General features: G+C 41.4%; 1 protein-coding gene across 6 annotated transcripts in view; it reads right to left on the reverse strand.

Annotated features, from left to right (window-relative positions):
* The window catches only part of RBMS1 (RNA binding motif single stranded interacting protein 1), a 487,977-nt gene that overhangs the window by 40,678 nt on the left and 427,689 nt on the right, over positions 1-19,610 (reverse strand). For all 6 annotated transcript variants that reach the window (XM_089659943.1, XM_089659931.1, XM_089659920.1 and 3 more), the window contains exons 5-6: positions 10,716-10,873; positions 8,036-8,115 (exon numbers count right to left, since the gene is read on the reverse strand). In XM_089659943.1, the coding sequence (XP_089516069.1) occupies positions 8,036-8,115; positions 10,716-10,873 (238 nt within the window). The remainder of the gene's footprint in view (positions 1-8,035; positions 8,116-10,715; positions 10,874-19,610) is intronic.

The raw sequence follows: 19,610 nt of genomic DNA on the forward strand, positions 1-19,610 counted from the left end.
TAAATAAAACGAGAGCTGGCAACCATACAGCAGTGCAATGCAGAAATCACCCATGTAGCAAGGTTCTATGTATTAGCTACATCACTTGCAGTAAAACTCACCTCAATCTACAGACTGACTCAGCAAGTACAAGCCCTTCCCCACATGATTACAGCCAAAGAACATTCTCCTTCTGTCACCTCAATAATTACTACAATAATAATACATGTATATTTGTCATTCACTTCTAGTTCTAATGCATTCATGTTCATACAATACCCTTAAAATTACAAGCGATTTGTTCAGTAGTACAGCCCAGCTATGACAAAGACCATACCAAAAGTAATAGAATAGTTTCCAACATATAAATGGCTTATAAATTGAGCTACTCCTTGAATGATAATACATTATTCATTATGTGTCATCAAGTGTCAGAACAGGGAGTGGATAGGAGTCTTGGCTAAAAGAAGAAATTGTTTATTTCTATGTATTGTAGTAAATGGATCTGCCTTCCAGGAGAGCCCAACCACAATGAAGAAGCTGTTATCAGAGCATTCCCTTATAGCCAACAAACTTTTGGCTAGAATTTGTGTCAACTTGCTAGTCGTAGGCTCCAGCAACTAGCAGTTCCCCCAACCCTTACACGTTACCCTATATTACCTGAACGCACAGCAAAATGACCTAGTGTTTGATATACATAGAGTAACTGATGCTGGAAATGTTACAGAAATTAACACAGCTCTCTATACACTATAGACAAGCCTTTTTCAACCTTTCACCCCACAGGAACCACTAAAATATTTTTCAGGTCTTGAGGAGCTCTTACTAAAACTATTTAATGTGGGTCAATGGCAAAACTACCCCTTTACAGTGGTTGTCAGACAACTAAAAAAGAGAATTGGTATCATGCTGCCAGCTTTGCGAAGTGGCTCTGGTCATACAACCATGAAACGAGAGATCATGCTCAAGGAATCTTCTGGAGGAAACTTGGTTGAGAATGGCGGATATAGACCCTCAGACATTTAACAAGTGGGAGCTCAACATTATTATTATTATTCTACATGAATTATATAAAGAAAACAGTTTGAGCAGCGCTTTACAATGTGACAGCAAACAGTACAGTTACAATTCAATACAGAAGGAATCAAAGGGACCTGCTCATTAGAGCTTACAATCTAAAAAAAAAAAAAAGGGAGGGTCAAGTGATACAAAAAAATTAAAAAACTGTGGGGGGTGAGCTGAAGGATAAGACAAAAGTACATTTAAATGACGCCAGGATAGGGTTCTCTGAAGCAAAAAGCTTTCAGGGATTGCCTAAAAGTGGACAGAGTAGGAGATAGTCGGACACACTGGGGTAGGGAATGCCATAGGATGAGAGAGGCTTGGGAGAAGTCCTAGATGCGGAGCATGAGAGGAGGTAACAAGGGAACTAGAGAGCAGGAGGCCTTGGGAAGAACGAAGAGAGATTTGGTTAGTATTTTGAGGCTAGGTTAGTGATGTAGCTGGGGGCAGAGTTGTGGATGGCTTTATAAGAAGTTAGTATTTTGAATTTAATTTGTTGGATGAGTGACAGCCAATGCAGGATTGGCAAAGAGGGGTGGCAGACAATGAATGGTTGGTAAGGTGGAGGAGTCTGGCAGCAGAATTCATGATGGACTGGAGGGGGGGGGGGGATAGCCTATGTAAAGGTAAGCCAATGAGGAGGGAGTTGTAGTAGTCGAGGCGAGAGATAACCTGGGAGTGAAATAGGAGCTTTGTGGGGTCATTGGTTAGGAAGGGGTGGTGTATTTTGGGCATGTTGTGGAGGTTGACAGCAAGCTTTGGAAAGTGATTGATGTGGGGCTGAAAGGAGGTTAGAATCCAGGATTACACCTAGCACCCAGGTATGCGGGGACAGGTCAATGGTTGTGCCATTGATCTTGACAGAAAAGTCAGGAGAAGGGGGACGTGGAGGAGAAAATATTAAAAGTTTGGTTTTGAATAGATTGGGTTTGAGGAAGTGGTACGTCAGTCAGTATGCAAAATGTCCGTCAGTAAAATAGTGATGCTAGAGGAGACTGATGTGAGCCGAGGGGTAGAGAGATAAATTTGGGTATCATCATTGCAGAAATTATAATGAAAGCCGTGGGAGGCCATCAGCTCACCCAGGGAGGTGTAGATTGAGATTGTACAAGAACAGGACCTCAGGGGACCCAGACTGAGAAAGGAGGAGGAGAGGAGGAAGTAGAGTTGTAAGTGACACTGAAGGTGCAGTGAGATAGGTAGAATGAGAACCAACAAAAAGCAGTCAGAGATGAAAGAAGTTTGAGAAGAAGCGGGTGGTCAACTGTATCAAAGGCAGCCGAAAGGTCCAGAAGGAGGAGTACAGAATAGTGTCCATTGGTTTTAGCGGTTAGTACATTGTGAGTTTTAGGACAGCAGTTTCTGTGGAGTGTTGAGGGCAAAATCCATACTGAAGGGGATCAAGAAGGATATTCTTAATGAGGTGGTTACTTGGTTGTAGACAAGGCATTCAAGGAGTTCGGAGGAAAAGGGGAGCAAGGTGATAGAGCGAAGGTGGTTAAGGTTGACTGGAGATTTCATCATTATTTGTATCAATCTTATTTTTGAATTACAACTGGGCAGTGAGTTAGTAGGTGCAGGACAAAGTAGAGAGTTAAAAGGTAGAGAAGAGTTGATGGGGACTGGATGAGGTGGTGTTAATGAGAGTGATAAAATAGCTTTGCATTTCAGCGTGGAGGAGAGAATTGGATTTTTGGTGCTGTTTGTTTACCAGGGTTATAGGGGGTCAGAGCCCGATTCTGTGTGTAGTGAGAGGAAAGAGTTCATGCAGGGCAAAGGACAGGGATCTATTGTAGACAGAAGTGGCTAGATTGGGGCAGGACAGGGGTGAGATTTTGTCATAAAGTTTGTCACTAGAGTAGAGAAGAAAAGGGTTGTGGCGAAGGTCTCTATGGGTAATTGTTAGGTGTTTGGAGGGAGAGGTGGTGGAAGACAGGGACAGAGCGAACCCAATAAGGTGGTGATCAGAGAGGGAAAGGATTGTTGGACAGGTTGGATGGAGTGCACAGGCAGGAGAATACAAGGTTGAAGGTGTTGCCATCAGAGTGCGTAGAAGCATGTAGCCATTGCTTCAGGTTAAGTGAGGAAGTTAGACTACGAAGATTAGAAGTATCAGGTGTTCGTATTAACAGGGACGTTGAAGTCAGACACTGACTGGGAATTTCAGAAGACAGAAAGTAGGGTAGCCAGGCAGAGAAGTCATCAAGTAAAGTGGACACTGGCCCTTGGGGCTGGTAGATCACAGCAATTCTTAATGAAATTGGAGAAAATAGATGTATACAGTGAGCTTCAAAACAATGAGAGGCAGATAGAGGGAGAAGAGTGAAGAACCTGAAAGGTGCTCTGTGGGGATAGGAGAAATCCCACTGCATCTCCTTTGCATACTCTGAGTCTGGGGGAGTGATTCCTAATGATCCCTCTGAATTAAACTTAATGTTAAACTTTGTTAATTCTCCCAAGGAATTGAAAGCAGGCACCCAGAGGTTCCTGCACATCCTCAAAACACTGGGAAGCCTGTTTAGCAAGCCCCATCTTCAGTAGTGAATGCTGAACTCCAGTCTGCCCCTTCCATCTCACTATTAGCCAGTAAGGCTGTTCTAAAAGGACCAATAGTTAGCTGTAAAGAATGAGGGAGTGGGAAAATAGCCAGAGCTTCCAGAACAGCACACTCAAAGGTTTAGGGTTTCTAGGCGGCTTTAACTGCTATGTAGTGATATGTGTGAATGAAGACATGAGGCAATCACAGGTTTCATATATACACACACACAATTATATTACCACATATTTGTTTATTAAAATGGAGACTGTTTACTTTTTTTTTTTTTTACTGTTCACAGAATATAAAGATTTTGGGTAAAGAATGTCATTTCAGAGATTCTACCCATGCCGCTGATGAGTTCATCAAGTAGACTGCTGTCCTCTTTGGGGCCAATTTGAAGCTTGCGGCCCTGTGTAATGCCGTCCCTGTTTTCTACTATTCAGCTGACATGTCTGGTATCAGTAGAGCAATCTAGAAATGCTCCCTGTATACCTGCTGTGCATTGTGCCAGGAAAGCACAGAGCATCTCAGCAAAACTAATTATTCCATTTTATCCAGTCTCAGTTCAGTTTCGAGTCTACAATGGCCTTGAGCAAGCTTGTTTCCCAACAAAACCTACAAAATTGGATGCTTGCAACCTGTCTGAGATACAGATTACAATTAACTTATATCCTTTCATTTTTTTTTTTTTTTTTAAGCTCGTCTTGCTTAATGTAGTGACCCTACTACGTTCAAATAACTTTATGATTTATATACTTTTTTTTAGCTTTTTCATTAAATAGGCTGATTAAGTGAGGGTGGTCGAACTCGTCATAAATTAGTTTTGCATTCACAAGAATCTGCTTGTGTTAGTTGCCAATTTTTCCACGCATTTATGAAGCTGCAGAGAATGCTGCTGTTCATTATCAAAACTATCAAATCATAACACTTGTACAATGCAGATGCAGGTACAGAGTACACAGCCAATGCAGTTAAAATTGCAATAGTTTGCTTAAATCAGTGGTGGTCAACAGTCTTGATATGGGGGAGCTCAAGTGCAGCCCTTGAAATCACCAAAGGGCCACACGTAAAATTTAGTAAACATTCAGTTTCGGAGACCAGATACAAGAGATGGTCAGAGCCTGCAGACCGGATACAAGAGATGGTCAAAGCCTGGGGACATGCTGCAGGAGACTGTCAGAGATGGAGCATGCTATAGGAAGAGACCAATTAAAGACATTACACAAGACTGCTAGAAATAATTGCCATCACTGGGCAATAGAGAGACACAGATTAGTGTCTGCAGGGGTTACAAGGGCCACACAAAAATTGCCACAGGGCTGCAGGTGAACACCAGGGGCTCAAGTCTTTGTGATCCAGAGGATTATTTTATTTTCTCAATTAAGAGTGGCTTTATTGGAATTTATTTTGTTCTTTCCAAGCTTGCAGTGCAAAGAAAAAGAAAGCCAAGGGTAAATTAGCCCCAGGTTGCCAACATTCTCCCGGCCTCCACAGCGATGGTGCATAAGAGGTCAGTCTCCAATAGCCAGCACTGTCATGTGGAAGAGGAATGGGTCACAAGTTCTTACAAGTTTTCAGCCCTGGTATGGAGATGGTTAGTCCTAATTGGACTTGTTACAACGATGTATCGAGAACACTGACAGTTTAGAAAGAAGCCAATGACTATAATGTGTAAACCACAATCTAAAATAGGGAAAAATCCCCCGTAAAATGTGACTTATTTGGTAATTCAGCTTGTTCATTTGTCTATTATACTTCTCAGCGTATAGTCCTTATTACATGAAGGTCCTAAAGTCCTGGAGCACATTAAAAAATTAATAGGTTTGTGATCATGTCAGCATAAATGATTCTTTATCAAGGTGATGGATAACGCCAATAGCGATTATATCAAACCTAGAGCAGTCAAAGAAGGGTGTTTCAGATCCGTCCTGCAAAGGCAAGCAGCTCGTAAATCACCCCCAACACTCTGTAATTACAGGCAGTCCGGGTGCTCTATCTAGGAGGCTGAATCACATATAATTACATTCATTTCTAAATCACTCACCCTGTGACTCACACACCTGAGAAATCCATATTAAAAGCTAGAAGAGTCACCGGCATTAAGGAAGGTCTGCAGAGATTAATATGTCTGTTAGGAACTCTGGACAGTGAAAAAGGGTTCTGAAATGGCAAAGCCATTTTTTCTTCCTAATAGAAAGTTCCTTTCAGAGGTGATCAGGTAATGGTGGAGGTGGTGCTGACATGCAGAGTGTATATAGCACTCTTATCTGTGCTTTTATTTTAAAAATGGAACTAAAAAAAAAAAAATAACTTTCTCCATCAACATTAACTATTTTTAATCCTTATGCTGTTAGCATTTGTAAATTGATAGAATTACTTGTTTTAAAATGTTTTGTTACATTTCTTCAGTTGCTTCCAGGTTTCTAGCATAGGCCAAATGATGTCATACATCTCAGGAGTCTTCATAGGCATTTCTTTCCCCCTTTCATCTGGAGGGGTTCTTTCAGCTAAGCACACCCTTCTGCCTGCATGCCTGAGCCAATAGCAGATGTATTCCAGGAAGTAAATGCTACATGAACCATCTGCCCTTACTCAAGATGACCCTGGCTAGAACTGCTAGGGGGTGTTTTTCAAAGGGATTTGAACAAAATAATAAAGAATGGAGACATGGATGGATGGGGGAGTAAAAATAGCATGAAAAATGAATTAAAATTTTCAGATTGTGCTGTTTAGATACGGTTTAGATACACTTTAAAAGCAGAACTTAAAGTGGCCCCTGGTTTTCTCCCCTTCCCACACCAGGAAAAAAATATAAAATAAATAGCAGCTACAAATACTATAGCTCCTGACTTTTAATATTAGGACACATACCTGTCCAGGGGTCCAGCGATGTCCTTACCCCGAGCAGATTCTTTTATTAGGTGTCAGGTGCAGGCACCGCCATCTCTACTAAGGTTCACAGTCAGTTTTCTATTGAGCATGTGTTAGGCATGCTGCGCTTTGTGATCTTTCGCCATACCCATGCACTCTACACCACAGTAAACCCAATTTTTGTCCTGCATGATGCCTCCCGTCCCCACTTTCCCTAAGGACCCCAAAGTCCCAGTCTACCCCTGATTGAAAAGACAAACATGATTACTGTTAAGGTACGAGTATTTTCTAGTACAGTAGACCAAAAGACAATGTGTTAAGGTAAGGGTACCCAAAGTGACCAGACGTTGCCTTTTAATCAGCAGAGATAAGAGGCATACACTGGGTTCTTTAGCCTCATGGTGGTATGGCATGAAAAGAATCTCTGTTTTCATATTTGTCTGCTGTCAGGAGTTGATTGAAAGATAAGGTGAAAAATAAAAGTTCAGGAGGATACAAAGAAATGTGTTAAAGCAGCTTAATAGCTGAATGCCTGCGTTTCTGGAGCAATGCTGCATGCTAAGAATTCAAAGAACTCTCAGAATGTGCTATTTGCTGCATGACATATCTGATCAGCTAGTCATAGCAGCTTTGTGCAGGGATTTCAAGGAATTGCACACTTTGATTACCAAGTTCTTCACATGGATGTCACCATTTTAACAATTCAGTAGGGCCTTTTCAGTTCTGTTACCTGGGAAGTACCATTAGCAACAGACAATTAACTTGAAAAATATGATGTTTGATCCACTTTAAGTGCATGTTTGCTAAGTAATGTATAAGTGTTTACCACTTAGATTTATTTATTACCTCTCACAGATATCACAGTACTCCCAACAATACCTTTATTTATTCTCCAGATGGATGGAGCCATCTTTGTTCAGGCATCATCCAGGTTAACAATCTATTTCCTGGTCGGTTATTTCCTGGACTCCATATACAGTAAATCCTGGTGCTCATGCAGTTCTTCACATATATAATCCAATGACAGCCCCAAACATCCAAAAGTCCAAGGTAATTTATAAAATTAATTTGAAGCAGAATAAATCCAACACGTTTCAGGATAAATCCCAAAACACGTTGAATTTATTCTGCTACGAATCCATTTCATTTTATCTTGGACTTTTGAACATTTGTTTGGCACTCATTGGATTGTATGTGTAGATTCTCAACTCTGGGTCCTCTCCCTTTTTCCTGAGGTTGGTCCCCACTTCGAGGAGTGCTGCCAAACTGGAACCAGTGTGCTCAGTGACAATTTCAGTGACCCTTAGAAAATCCTAATCCAGCACCCTGTTCTTGTGTTTGGATTTGTGCAGTTCTTGGGAGTGTTCACAAAAGTCCGAAACAAATCAGCCCTTGCCGCTGCCTCATCCTGTGGTTTGCTACAAACTTTTTGTGGTTTGCTGGTGTTCAGCAAACTCTGTAGGATTCCACTGTATACTAGGCAGAAAGTGTATTAATCAAGACATTGTATCTGAACAGCTGCAAGGTAATTATTCTGTTCTACCCTATGGGAGGGGCTTTGAAAAGAAATCAAAATGTACCAACCTGAGACACCAGGAAGAGTTTTAATAAACTTTCCATTAAAATGATTGATCACTGCTTCACATTTCTCTGTTGATTCCATCCTGAAAGTGAGGAAAGACAAAAATTAATAACATAACCCCATGCTGTTAACTGAAAATGATTTTACCGCAAAATACTAAGTTTATTAGTAAAACACCCTCATGTAACTGGGACAGACCATTTTCACACTGAACTCTATAGCAAGCTACTGTAGGAGGACCGGGTTCACATTGTCATTTGAAAGTCTATTTTTGATACCTAAAACTTGGCATTTGCAGTGTGGAGCTGAGTGTTTATGTGCCAAAAGGGTGAATAAGTAGTAACCTTTCTTTAACTTAAAAGAAACGTTGACTTGAAACATGTTCAAACATCTGCAGCCTCTCCCCCCAATCCAAACCCCCTGCTCCCTGTGACAGCAGGCAAGGGATCCTCTTCAGGCAGCCCGGTCACAATCTGAAAACAGCATGCTGGTGTGGAGCTCCACCCACATGGGTGTGTCATTCGTTCAGCTTCCTGTGAATGAATGCCTACAAGTATCATCAACCATAGTGGCTACTGCTTGCAGTTCTCAAACTGTGAGGGTGCTGGTGGGCGCTCTTAGAACACCGATCTTCCTGCAGTAACTCGACAGTCTGCAGGAGTCTGACATTGCACTCATGATCTGCTGATGACTGGCGCAACGTTCTGCAGGATTCATAGAAAAAAAATAAATGCACTTTTTTACCTGCAAAAATGAGGTGAACTTAACCCTTAAAACAAAACCCCAACCTCAATGTCCTCTGTCCTATCGGCTTCTGCCTTTGGCACTTTGTGGATAATTGTTTCTCTATTTTACTCCCACTCCCAATGCAGACACCCAGCCTCCCACAAGGCTGATGGACTGTCTTTGACTTGCCCCCAGGGCTTCATTCGCAGCAGATGTGTCCTATGTGGTGCACACCTTCCATGGAGCTGGATGAAGTAAGGCAGGCCATAGTTTTTGCAATTTTCTTACAATGGGTGGAAGGCAATAAAAAAAATTGCTAGATTCCCTCAACAATGTGTTGATGAGGGCATCTACCATCTCCCCCGCCCCACTTCACAACGCTATTGTTTTTTTTGCTTGCGGGGAGACTTCCCTGTTGACAGAACAAAATTAGTGTTGCCGACTATAGCCGGCGGCACTAATTGGTTGGGGAAAAAAAACAGTCTAGGTGCCCACAAATTAACTGGCCAAATTTCGATCCATGTATGGCTTTACTACCCATCTCCTGTGCACAATGGATCCTAGGAACTGCAACTAAAGCCGGCCATAGATGGATCAAATTTTGGCCAGTTCAGCAGGGACCGGTTGAGATTTGATCCATGTATGGGCAGGCTGCTTGTACTGAAGTTAATTTTTTTGCCTGCGAGTATGGACTTGTTTTTTTCTTAATTGTATTAGGTAGCCAAACCAGCTTCTGATGAGATCTGTAAATATCACACTAAATACTGTACAAGTTCCATTCAATATTAAGTTTTTTTTATATTGTTTTCTATTGCAAGCCCTAAAGCCGGCCACAGACAGAAAATCACTTTATCCTCCCATCAACATAGTCAGTGTTGATGGGGGAATCCCTTCCACTGAGCCATCGTGTTCGTAAGCCATTGGAGGACTGGGGTGGGGAAGCCATCTCCACTGTGAGAACAGAGTGATTACTGCTAGCAGCTATAATAGCCACTAGTAATAATTGCATGTAAAAGCCGACAGTCTGGTTGTACCCAAGTTGATCGATCAACTTGGTACTTTCCACCTGCCCATACAGGTCTATGGCTGGCTTTATACAGGGGGTGTTTTTGATCCCTTAAAATACATTAGCTACTCCTTTCATTGTCCCTTTCACTCTTAAAGGTGGCTTACATGGATCACAATTTAGCAGGTTTAGCAGAGACTAGACGAAATTTAAACTACACGTGACTTCTGTTCAGCCGCCCTGTCAGATAAAAGGCAATTATCAGTATCCATGGCTGCAGTGCCGATTTGTGTAATTTGACAGCAGGGGATAATCTGCCTGCTGCACTATTGTATTCCGACAGCGCTGCAGCTCCTCTAATGTGTGGATGGAGGAATCGGTTTAGTTTTTTTCACTCAGCCTAATGGATGACCATATATGTATCTGGACTATTAAAATCAGTTGTATTGCGCTTTCAAGGCTGCTGTTAGAAACCACAGGGCCCCACCCCTCCCCCAAACAAACAAAAAAAACCAACAGTTTATTATGCTTCAGTTTGAATGAAAGCAGTGAGTCATTGGTACTGATCACTCGTTGTGCTCATTCAGGGAAGGAAGGGGCAGGTAAATGTGATATGTTGCCGGTGGGAAGGAGAGGAAGGAAGCTGGCAGTACTGTGGGGGTGGGGGCACGGGGGGGGGGGGGGGGTAGTAGTTTGGTCAGCTTCAGAGAGCCATACAGAGGATCAGTTCCAGCAATTGCACCCCCCCCCTTTCCTGCGCACATCAGATTCACTCAGCTGTCTGGGCCCCCTTGCTGGCCTGGAACCTGTACAGGAGGACCCCCTTATCCACAACCATGCTCGCTTTAGTTCTTATTCCCCAAGTAGCTTGTATGGGATGCAAAGTGTAATATCCAAGTTTGACTGGAGAGGTCTTTAAACCTTTAAAATCCAGAGTCCACAAAGCCCACCTTGCAAATCCAACTCCGCGACTGGTGCCACTGGAATCACGTAGTATCCTTGTCGATATCACCTGCCCAAACGGCTTAAGCATATTTTCAAGCTCTTGCTCATCCATGGACAATGGCAAGTTAGATATATACAGGTTTGTTGGATCTTGTTCTTGTTGCTAAAGAGAAAAAAGCAAAAGAAAAAAAAGGGCAGGATTTAGAACCAGAGTGTTCTGCCATAAAACACAACCGTTTAAAAAATTCTCCAACTTCTTCTGATGCTATTAAAGCTAAACAAAAGCAGAGTTTAAAAATATACATAAATCAGACCTGTAACAGTTTGCTTCAGTGAGACAAAAACACAGCGTATATCAAGGTTGGTCACAAGTGACGCATATATCTACGGCTTTATCATTTCGTTATATTTTATATACAGATTTGTTGCTTCTCCATGTGTAGGTTAGACAAATGCAATTCAACCTTGCTGGAAGATTGATTTTTTTTTTCAGCCATTACACTGACTGTATTCTTCAGATTCAAGCCTCGTGAGCGAAATGCACTGAAAAAGGAACCGCACAGAAGAACTTTGTGTTACACTAGTAGGCAGGAAGCAGAGCCTGCATATGTAATGAACATAGCTACCCTCATACACTTAAAATACAACCCCCCCCCCCCCCAAAAAAAACAAAAACACAAAAAAAAGTTACAGGCAGTCCCCAAGTTACAAACATCTGACTTGACGCTGGTCCCAGAAACCGCTGAATGGCCATCTTGCTGCTCACCGCATGCTGCCACCTACTGTTTAACAGACCTCTCAGTAATCCCACATAACTGCATGACCAGTTAACCCTTCCCTAAGCTATCCAAAACTTACACTTTTTTTTAGCTGGAGTTACACTTTAGAAATGTACTTGTTCCTATTTACATACAAATTCAACAAACATACAAAACCTATTTTGTTCGTAACCCAGGGACTGCTTGTATCACATAAAACAAAGACAATACTAATTGTTCAAATGACAATGGGTCCAAGAAAAACGGATAATGCGAAAGATGGCCAGAAGAGGATTTGAATTGTCAAATGCAACGAGAGCATATAAAAGGCATTTATGAAACAACGGTGAACCTCTTGAATAAATGGCTGAGAGTCCAGCTATAAATCGGAAACAAATCAGCAACACTGTGGTTCCACAGATACAATAGATCTGAATGCCACCCTTACTGACCAGAGAGCCACTTGATAAGTACATGGATTTTTGCTACATCTGAGTGAACCATGCATGGATGAACTGCTGCCTTTATAATAGTTGAGCAAATTGAGGTGGAATACTTCATCCTAATGGGACTGCAACATTGAGGAGTGAGAATAAAATGAAAGGGATACTAAACTGAATAAACAATTCTATTCAAATGTGAATTCCTAACTCATAAAAGTCCTCTCTATTGCTCTCAGCCCCCTCCAAATCTCAGAATTCAGTGGGGTTTTTTGCTGCTGTTATCAGACTTCCTGTTAGAGGGTGGATACATTTGTTCTTCACGGTCTCATTGTATGTAGGAATGCAGCTACCATCTGTTGCTCGCTCCTGAGATGGACTAGGGACTGTGGGATTTGTAGTGTGCTTAAAGCAGCTCACATGACTGCAAATACCATGTACTCCCCATTCCAAACAAAGATGAAAAGGAAAGGTTCAGGAGCTCACACAGGAATTTACAAGGAGGCAGAAAAACAGTTATTTCATGATACACAGATTACAGGGTCACTAGGGGGTGGATATGTATGGATTGTATTTTGAATAAGGATATCGTTTAACCACCCCATTACCGCGCCATAGCCAAAAAGACGGCTACAGAGTAGTTCTCGCTCAAGGAGGGCGTCTACGGACATCCTCCCAGAACATGCCCCTTGGGGTGCGCACAGTGACTGCTGTATCCACAGTTCGAGGTAAAGGGACCATCACATTTTCCCTTTACTATGTGATCAGTTGTGTCCAATCACAACAAACTTGCTGGTTATCGGCATTTCCTTTCCTCATGCACAGTCACTATGGGCTTTATTTACTAAACCTGGTTTGCTCAGAATCTTGTGCAGCTGTGCATGGTAGCCAATCAGCTTCTAACCTCATCTTGTTCAGTTAAGCTTCAACAATAAAACCTGGAAGCGGATTGGTTTCTATGCAGAAGTGCACAAGATTTTGCATGAACCAGCTTTAATAAATAAACCCGTGTGAGGAAAGGAGAGCCGATAACCAGCAATCCTGACAGGACACATTTACACTAAAAATCAGGGCACTGATCATCAGTGCCCATCAGTGCCGCTTCAACAGCACCCATCAGTGCCGCTTCAACATTGAAGAAAAATTACTTAATTTCAAAAAAAGTTTAACAAACTTTTTTTTTTCCTAATTTTCTGTCTTTTTTCATTTCTTTAGCAAAAATAAAAAAACCCAGTGGTAATTAAACACCACCAAAAGAAAGATCTGTCCCAGAAAAAAATGGGTACAGTTTTGCATGACCGTGCAATAGCGCTGAAAACTGAAAATTGGCTTAGGCAGGAAAGGGTGAAACTGAAAATACTGAAGTGGTTAAGCTGGTCATAGACTGACTTTTAATTTTTTCAAGTTCAAGTATTGCAATGTGGGAAAGATAGGCAGCTAGTTGATTACTAGAATAGTTTTTACCTGTTTTACCTTTTTCCTATTTTATTATTTAAATGGCAGCTCCACCAAAACAAGAACACATGTAAAAGGAAACTGAAGATTTACGATGTGATGCGCTGACCGATTTACCCACACCTTTTATATAATCTAGCTGCACAGAAGGTTGACAACACTCTTCACAGCTTGTAATTCGGCAGACTTGAAGGAACTGTCCCAGCTCCAGCCTACACTATGGAATACTACTGAAGTTCACAATATACTGTAGGTATACCAACCCTAGGGTTGCCTTCTGTAAGCACACCTAAATACCCCCTGCCACCCCTTTACAGAGTAGACAACAGGTATGCGACAACTTGATCCGGACCGACTTCCATGATTTTTTTGTTTTTATATATATATATATTTTATTGAAATGTTCAAGAATACAGCAGATATATCAACCAAGTTATCAGGGCAAATGGCCCTAACCGAAAACCAAAAGAGTACAAGCTCAAAACAGGAGAAGTCAGTCCTACAGATGGCAGCTGGCGTTGGTTGAAAATCGACCAACTAAAGCCCAATATGATCAAGCTAAAGAAAAAGGTCAATGTCACACTGGTCTCAATAACCCTTTCTGGTTCAATAAGCAAATGTCAAGAGAAACATTCCATGACTTTTTGACTGGAGCTCTTTAGAGTCGCTACCTAAACATATTACCTTATCACACACCTCACTAAACCACTTGCAGTGAAAATGTTAAAGTCCTGAAATAAAAGCAAGAGATGCAAATCTTTTCCTTCCTGTCTAAATATTCTCTTCCATATTGCATATAAAAATGAGCGGATGTCTTTGTTCAACTACTGATAGTGGATACCGCAGTCGTACCAGTAAGATGATCTGGGGAGATAGAACTATTGGCAACAATTAAAATCTCAAAAATCGGCAACTGATTGCATTATCATACTTCCGGGTCACGTCTTCTGTAACATATCAAACCAATGACAGCGTGCAAGCAATTCTATTTATACGTTTGTAACCAAGCTTTTAACAAGAGCCTTGTGCAAATTACAGTAGCCTATTGACTATCAAGTTTTACTCTTGACCAAAGACTGCACACAGCCATGCATGCCCAGCCAAACGCAGCTGCATTTTCTGCAAAATGTTCAACAATTGACACTTCCTGCAGGGTCAGATGTTGGCATACCCCCCAATCCCTGCTGCAGTCTTTGGCTTCCTTAGATGGAACTTACCTTATTGCAGGAGAAAGTAGTGACATAGGGTGTCAGTGTAAGGAACCACAAAGTACAGGAGGCGAGCAGGCATTTGCCAAATGCTGAAGAACTTCAATGTAGTGGCGTTGAGCAATACAGGCAGAGGGACATGTAAGCATTGCTTTATTTGCAGGGATTACTTTAAAAAGGGGGGCAAGTTCACCTTCATTTTAAAATTTACTATGTTTCATTGAAAACGATCCATTGGGCTTGGCACCAGCATTTAGGCACTCTCATGGCGTCTAAGAAACGAGCATGCTCTGACATAAAACTGGTTGTACATGCATGGTTGTTAGAGGGGGAAATTTCTAGTACCTTAAATACTGGGAGAGATCTTAGATGTTGCTGCCACACCCTTGACCTACAGGCATATTTAGGCAGCTCATGGGGGAGGGAAGGGGGGAGTCTGTTTATCTTCCTTTGACCATCATGTTGAACAGAAACAAAGCAAGAAAAAATAAATAAAATAAAAAAACCACAAACAACTTTACTACTCCCATCCACACTGCAGATAACAGGGAGACTTCCCCACCAACAGAATGCACTGATCAGCATTGCAGGTTATAGCTTGAAGCATTGATCAAGCAAAGAAAATCCAAAAGAGTTGTGCAGAGGTTGATCGGTAGATCAACTTCTGGTTAAAACCTCCCTGCCCATACATGGATCAAAATTTGCCCAGTCCCTGTTGAACCGGCCAAATTGCGATCCATGTAATGCTGGCTTTAAGATAAGGTCATTTTTCTTCCCCCAAAGAAGGTGGTTTTTCAAAATACCGCGGTCGCTTTATTGTATTTTAAATTTTAATTCAAAGGAGGACTTGCCCTTTAAAAGGTGCCGCCTTCCAGTAATACGGACCCACCCTAAATACCATTACAATTCAGTGAGGTTCTCCTTACCCTGTTCACACAGTGTCTGTATTCTCATTAGTAGAATAGTGTACTGTGTGCTTACAGTTCAACCACTTCAGGTCTGAACACCTAGGTGTTAACTCCTAGCAGAGCAGGTCAAAACGTACTTCCTTCAGCTCTAGATATAATTAGAAAAGGGGGAATGGCCCAAGTCAGTTGGCTCGGGAAAGAGAAATTGGTTCCTCGTTCTGGCTTCACTGAAAGAATGGGAGCTGAAGGCTGATGGGTAACCTCTATTTTATTGGGCTACTGTGCACTGCACACCAAAATAGCTAGAAAAAAGCTGAGTGGTTGAAGAAAAGGGTTTTTCAATCGTTGAATGTTTATCATCAATAGTTAACCTTAATCCTATTCTTCACAATCCCCATTATCTTGATGTACACTAGCAGAGTTTAGCTTGAACTTTTGTTCTAAGGTGTTTTTTTTAAATGATAGAAGGGTCAAACGGACAATCAAATAGACAAAATCAGAGGAGCATGATGCAAAATTTTTCTCAAAGGAAATTTAACAGTGTGTATGTAGTTTTTCCATCAGGAAAGTCCATTTGTTTCAAAAGGAAGAAGATATGGCCAGTTATCGAATGCATCAATGTTCATATGAACTTTTGTTAGAAAATCTACTAGTGCATGGCTAGTGTTAGCAGATACAGCTCAGCAAGAGATTAGCTAGTGAATAGTAAAGTATCATACTTATCTAAGACTACATTCAACCCATTCCAAATGTCATGCGGTATAGTGATCTGTACCTGCATTATCATTCATCACTATGGAAGGTAAAAATGTACATTTTCAATATATTCTTCTGTAGAGAGTGCTATTCCCTGTACTGAGCACAGCTACACAACTGTCATACTACCAAAGGCATGGAACAGTTATGAGATTGGTGCAGAAGAGATGAGTAGTGTGCACATCAAGGTAAATCGCAATCAAAGTTAGCGAGGAAGAATCCAGAGGGCCAAATTACCTGATAAATGTTCTCTCTGGGCTGCTGCAGCAGAAGGGAGTATTCATAAAACTGGCCTTGCTGTATTCTCCGGTATTCCTGATAGCACCTTTCTTATTTGACAGCTTAATGAATATCAGTCCTAATCGAGAGGACTGCAACCTTATAACAGTTGAAGGCTAAACTCCAGGCAAACCGCTAAATACACTAGTAAAATAAATATATATATGAACTATGCAATCTGCCATAGGATTTAAAAAATTCTGTTCAGTGTTGCGTTCCAGACATGCCTGCCAACAACATAGTCAGGTCTCTGACCTCCCTTAGGGCCCATACAGCTGCAAAAAAAGTTGGCTTTTTTTTTTTGAACTGCTCAACTTTTATGGATCTGAACGCAGGTGAATTGATTTCTATGGGCTCATGCACATAGCTGCAAAGATCTGAATTTACTTCAAAAGGTAACATTGAGCTAATATAACCAGTAGCATTCCAGATGCCCCAGTATAGATTTCAATAGAATGCCAACTTTTTTTTGATCAAGTGGGGAGGAGTTGGAGGTCTCTACCAAGCATTTATATCAGTTCATGTCCAAACAGTAGGGTTGAGCTACAAAAGGTTTCACCAAAGATTCACACAACTTTCAGCCATGGTTAATAAATTTTCTCATTGAATTCAACTGAAAAATGTCTGAATCCTGTGTGAAAGTTAAATGAATCTTGCGTGAAAACATTTCTAAAACAGACCCTCATGTAGTGTATGCTAACTAAAATCAGCCCGAGTTAATTGTACTTTGACTCCGTTTTGATTGAATTATAGTTTCGTACTGTTGTCCAACAGTATGGAGACAGTATTATGGGGGCATATGAATATTAGACAGGCAACTTCTGCACATCAAAAGGTTTCCAGAATCACCCCGAGTTGTGATGAGGGCGGATAAATTCAGAATTGAAATGTTACACGATAGTATTTGAGTCCAAACCTATTTTATGACTTGATAATTATGATATGACTTCAATTCTAAACGTATCCAGGTTTTCATTGTAGTCTGTGTCCCCACTGGAGAAATTCAACTTCGCTGTTAGTTCTAGTAGGCATTGCCACCAGTACAGATAGGACTTGAAAATGTGATTGACATCATTAGAGCAGGAGAGGTTTGTGCCAGTTAGCGGTCTAGGATGGAGAATCCCTACGCTTCTGAAAGATCTCCTTTTACTTCCTGCTGTATTTCTGGAACAGGAAATGTAGGGAAATCTTCCCAATGGGACCCTGAGGGCAAAAAACACTTGGCAGGGGTTATAGCCATTTTAAATTTTTTAGTTTTGGGAATGGTTAATTGAAGTGGGATTCCAGTGGAATACCATCAGACCAGCTTGTTTGATGATGCTCCCCCAGGTGGTGTGTGTCAGCCATGGGCTGAGTTCTAAGGAAATGGACAGAATGACTTGACCGTCATTCTGCTTGAAAATTAGAGTTCCATTTTAAGTAAAGCAAAACTCCTCTGTAAAGTATATCTAGAGATAAAGCATTTAGTAAAGTATGGTTGAAACCACTCAAATGTTTCTTCTTTTGCTATCATGCTTTCCTGGAGACAAAACAAGAAATAACTGGAATCTCTACAAAGCGTGGGAAATCCCCTTTTACACAGTGTCAACAGAATAGATGTCTCCACTAAAAGATGCCCCCATTCCAGTTCCAGGGAAAACAGCAAAAGTCTGTATTTTCATATTTTTCTATAACCAGGTCAAAAGGAAAAGAAAAATGTTTTGGCTCCAGATATACTTTAGAGTTGACTTGTGATTGGTCAGAATATGCTCTGTCTCCTGATGTCAGTGACAATTTCAATAAATGAAATACTACGTATATTCTTCACCTCCAGGGCACCTCAAACATCTCTATTGTCAGCAAACCGGAGGCATATTTGGAAATATTATGAAATTCAGAACTGCTATTTGCCCTTAGAACATGGAATGGTATTTAAAGTATTTGTGTGCAAATCACATTTCATTTCTTCTATTTTAAGTAAATACAAAAATTCTTCCTAAAGGTCCTGTCACCAGACAACACACCAGACTTGAAGTATGTCAAAACAAAGTGTTCTACTGTACAGCCAATGGCTTTTCCAGTCTTTGCCATCAGCCAATCATTATGAATGTAAAGAGCAACTACCAATCGGCAATGACCCACTGCAGCCAATGGCATTTACTGTATACTAATATGTATACGTATACATGAATAGTATTGGAACTTTGGTTGCTATGAGTTAAAGTATGCCACCATTGCTCTCTGCTACTTGAAAAACAAAGCATTGTTCTACTTTTTCACAGCTACAACACTCATTGACAGAGATCTGTAAATTAAATGACAAGTCCCGTCTGCCACCACAGTAGACTGCTTGTAGTTCTCAGTGGACTATGAGGGCACCGATCAGTGCACTGGGTCCATTCCCTCTTGATCCAGATTTTGAACTGAAAGGGGAAAGGAAAAGGCTGTATGAAGGTACAGGAAGAAAACTGGAAAATATGTCTACAGGAGCCTGACATTGCACCCTTGATCCACTGACTGTACATGAGATGCTTTTGCAGGCTCCTGTGGGAAAAAACAAATGCACTTTTTTCCTGCAAAAATCTCTGCATTTATAATTTTTTCCTGGAAGGTAATCTTGGTCTAAATAAAAAAAAAACCAAAACACAACATCTGTCCCCTAATTGCACATTGCGAGTTATTCTGCTAACAATTTTGAGCTGCCTATAGAGAGACTAGAGTTCTATGTATATAAACAGATATAGAGAAGAGGCTTCTCAAATTCTACTGCAAAAAGTACAGGGTTTGTCATTTTCCCCAAAATATACTTACCTAGGTGGATACAGCATTGGTCTGATGCTGCATCTGTCCCCCACTGGCTCTAAGTGTGAGAACTCAGCGATCACATGACCACTGATATCAGTCACCGCTCTCTGCTCTCCCTCCCCAGCGCACACTGGAGCGCTGGGCCGTGGAGGGGGAGGGAGCGGTTGGCTCGCTGAGAAGCTGAGCAGGGTGCTGCTCCAGACCCTGGAGTGGATCCTGACTTTGAAGTCAGCATCTTGTCCCAGCCTGGGCCAGCTGAGTGACATCAGCCCACTGTCAGCAGAAACTGGGTCACAGGAGTGCAGAACTAAC

The sequence above is a fragment of the Staurois parvus genome, unplaced genomic scaffold (genome assembly GCF_062004578.1).
Source record: "Staurois parvus isolate SC_StPar_1 unplaced genomic scaffold, SC_StPar_1.0 ptg000031l, whole genome shotgun sequence".
In the NCBI taxonomy this organism is placed as follows: Eukaryota; Metazoa; Chordata; class Amphibia; order Anura; family Ranidae; genus Staurois; species Staurois parvus.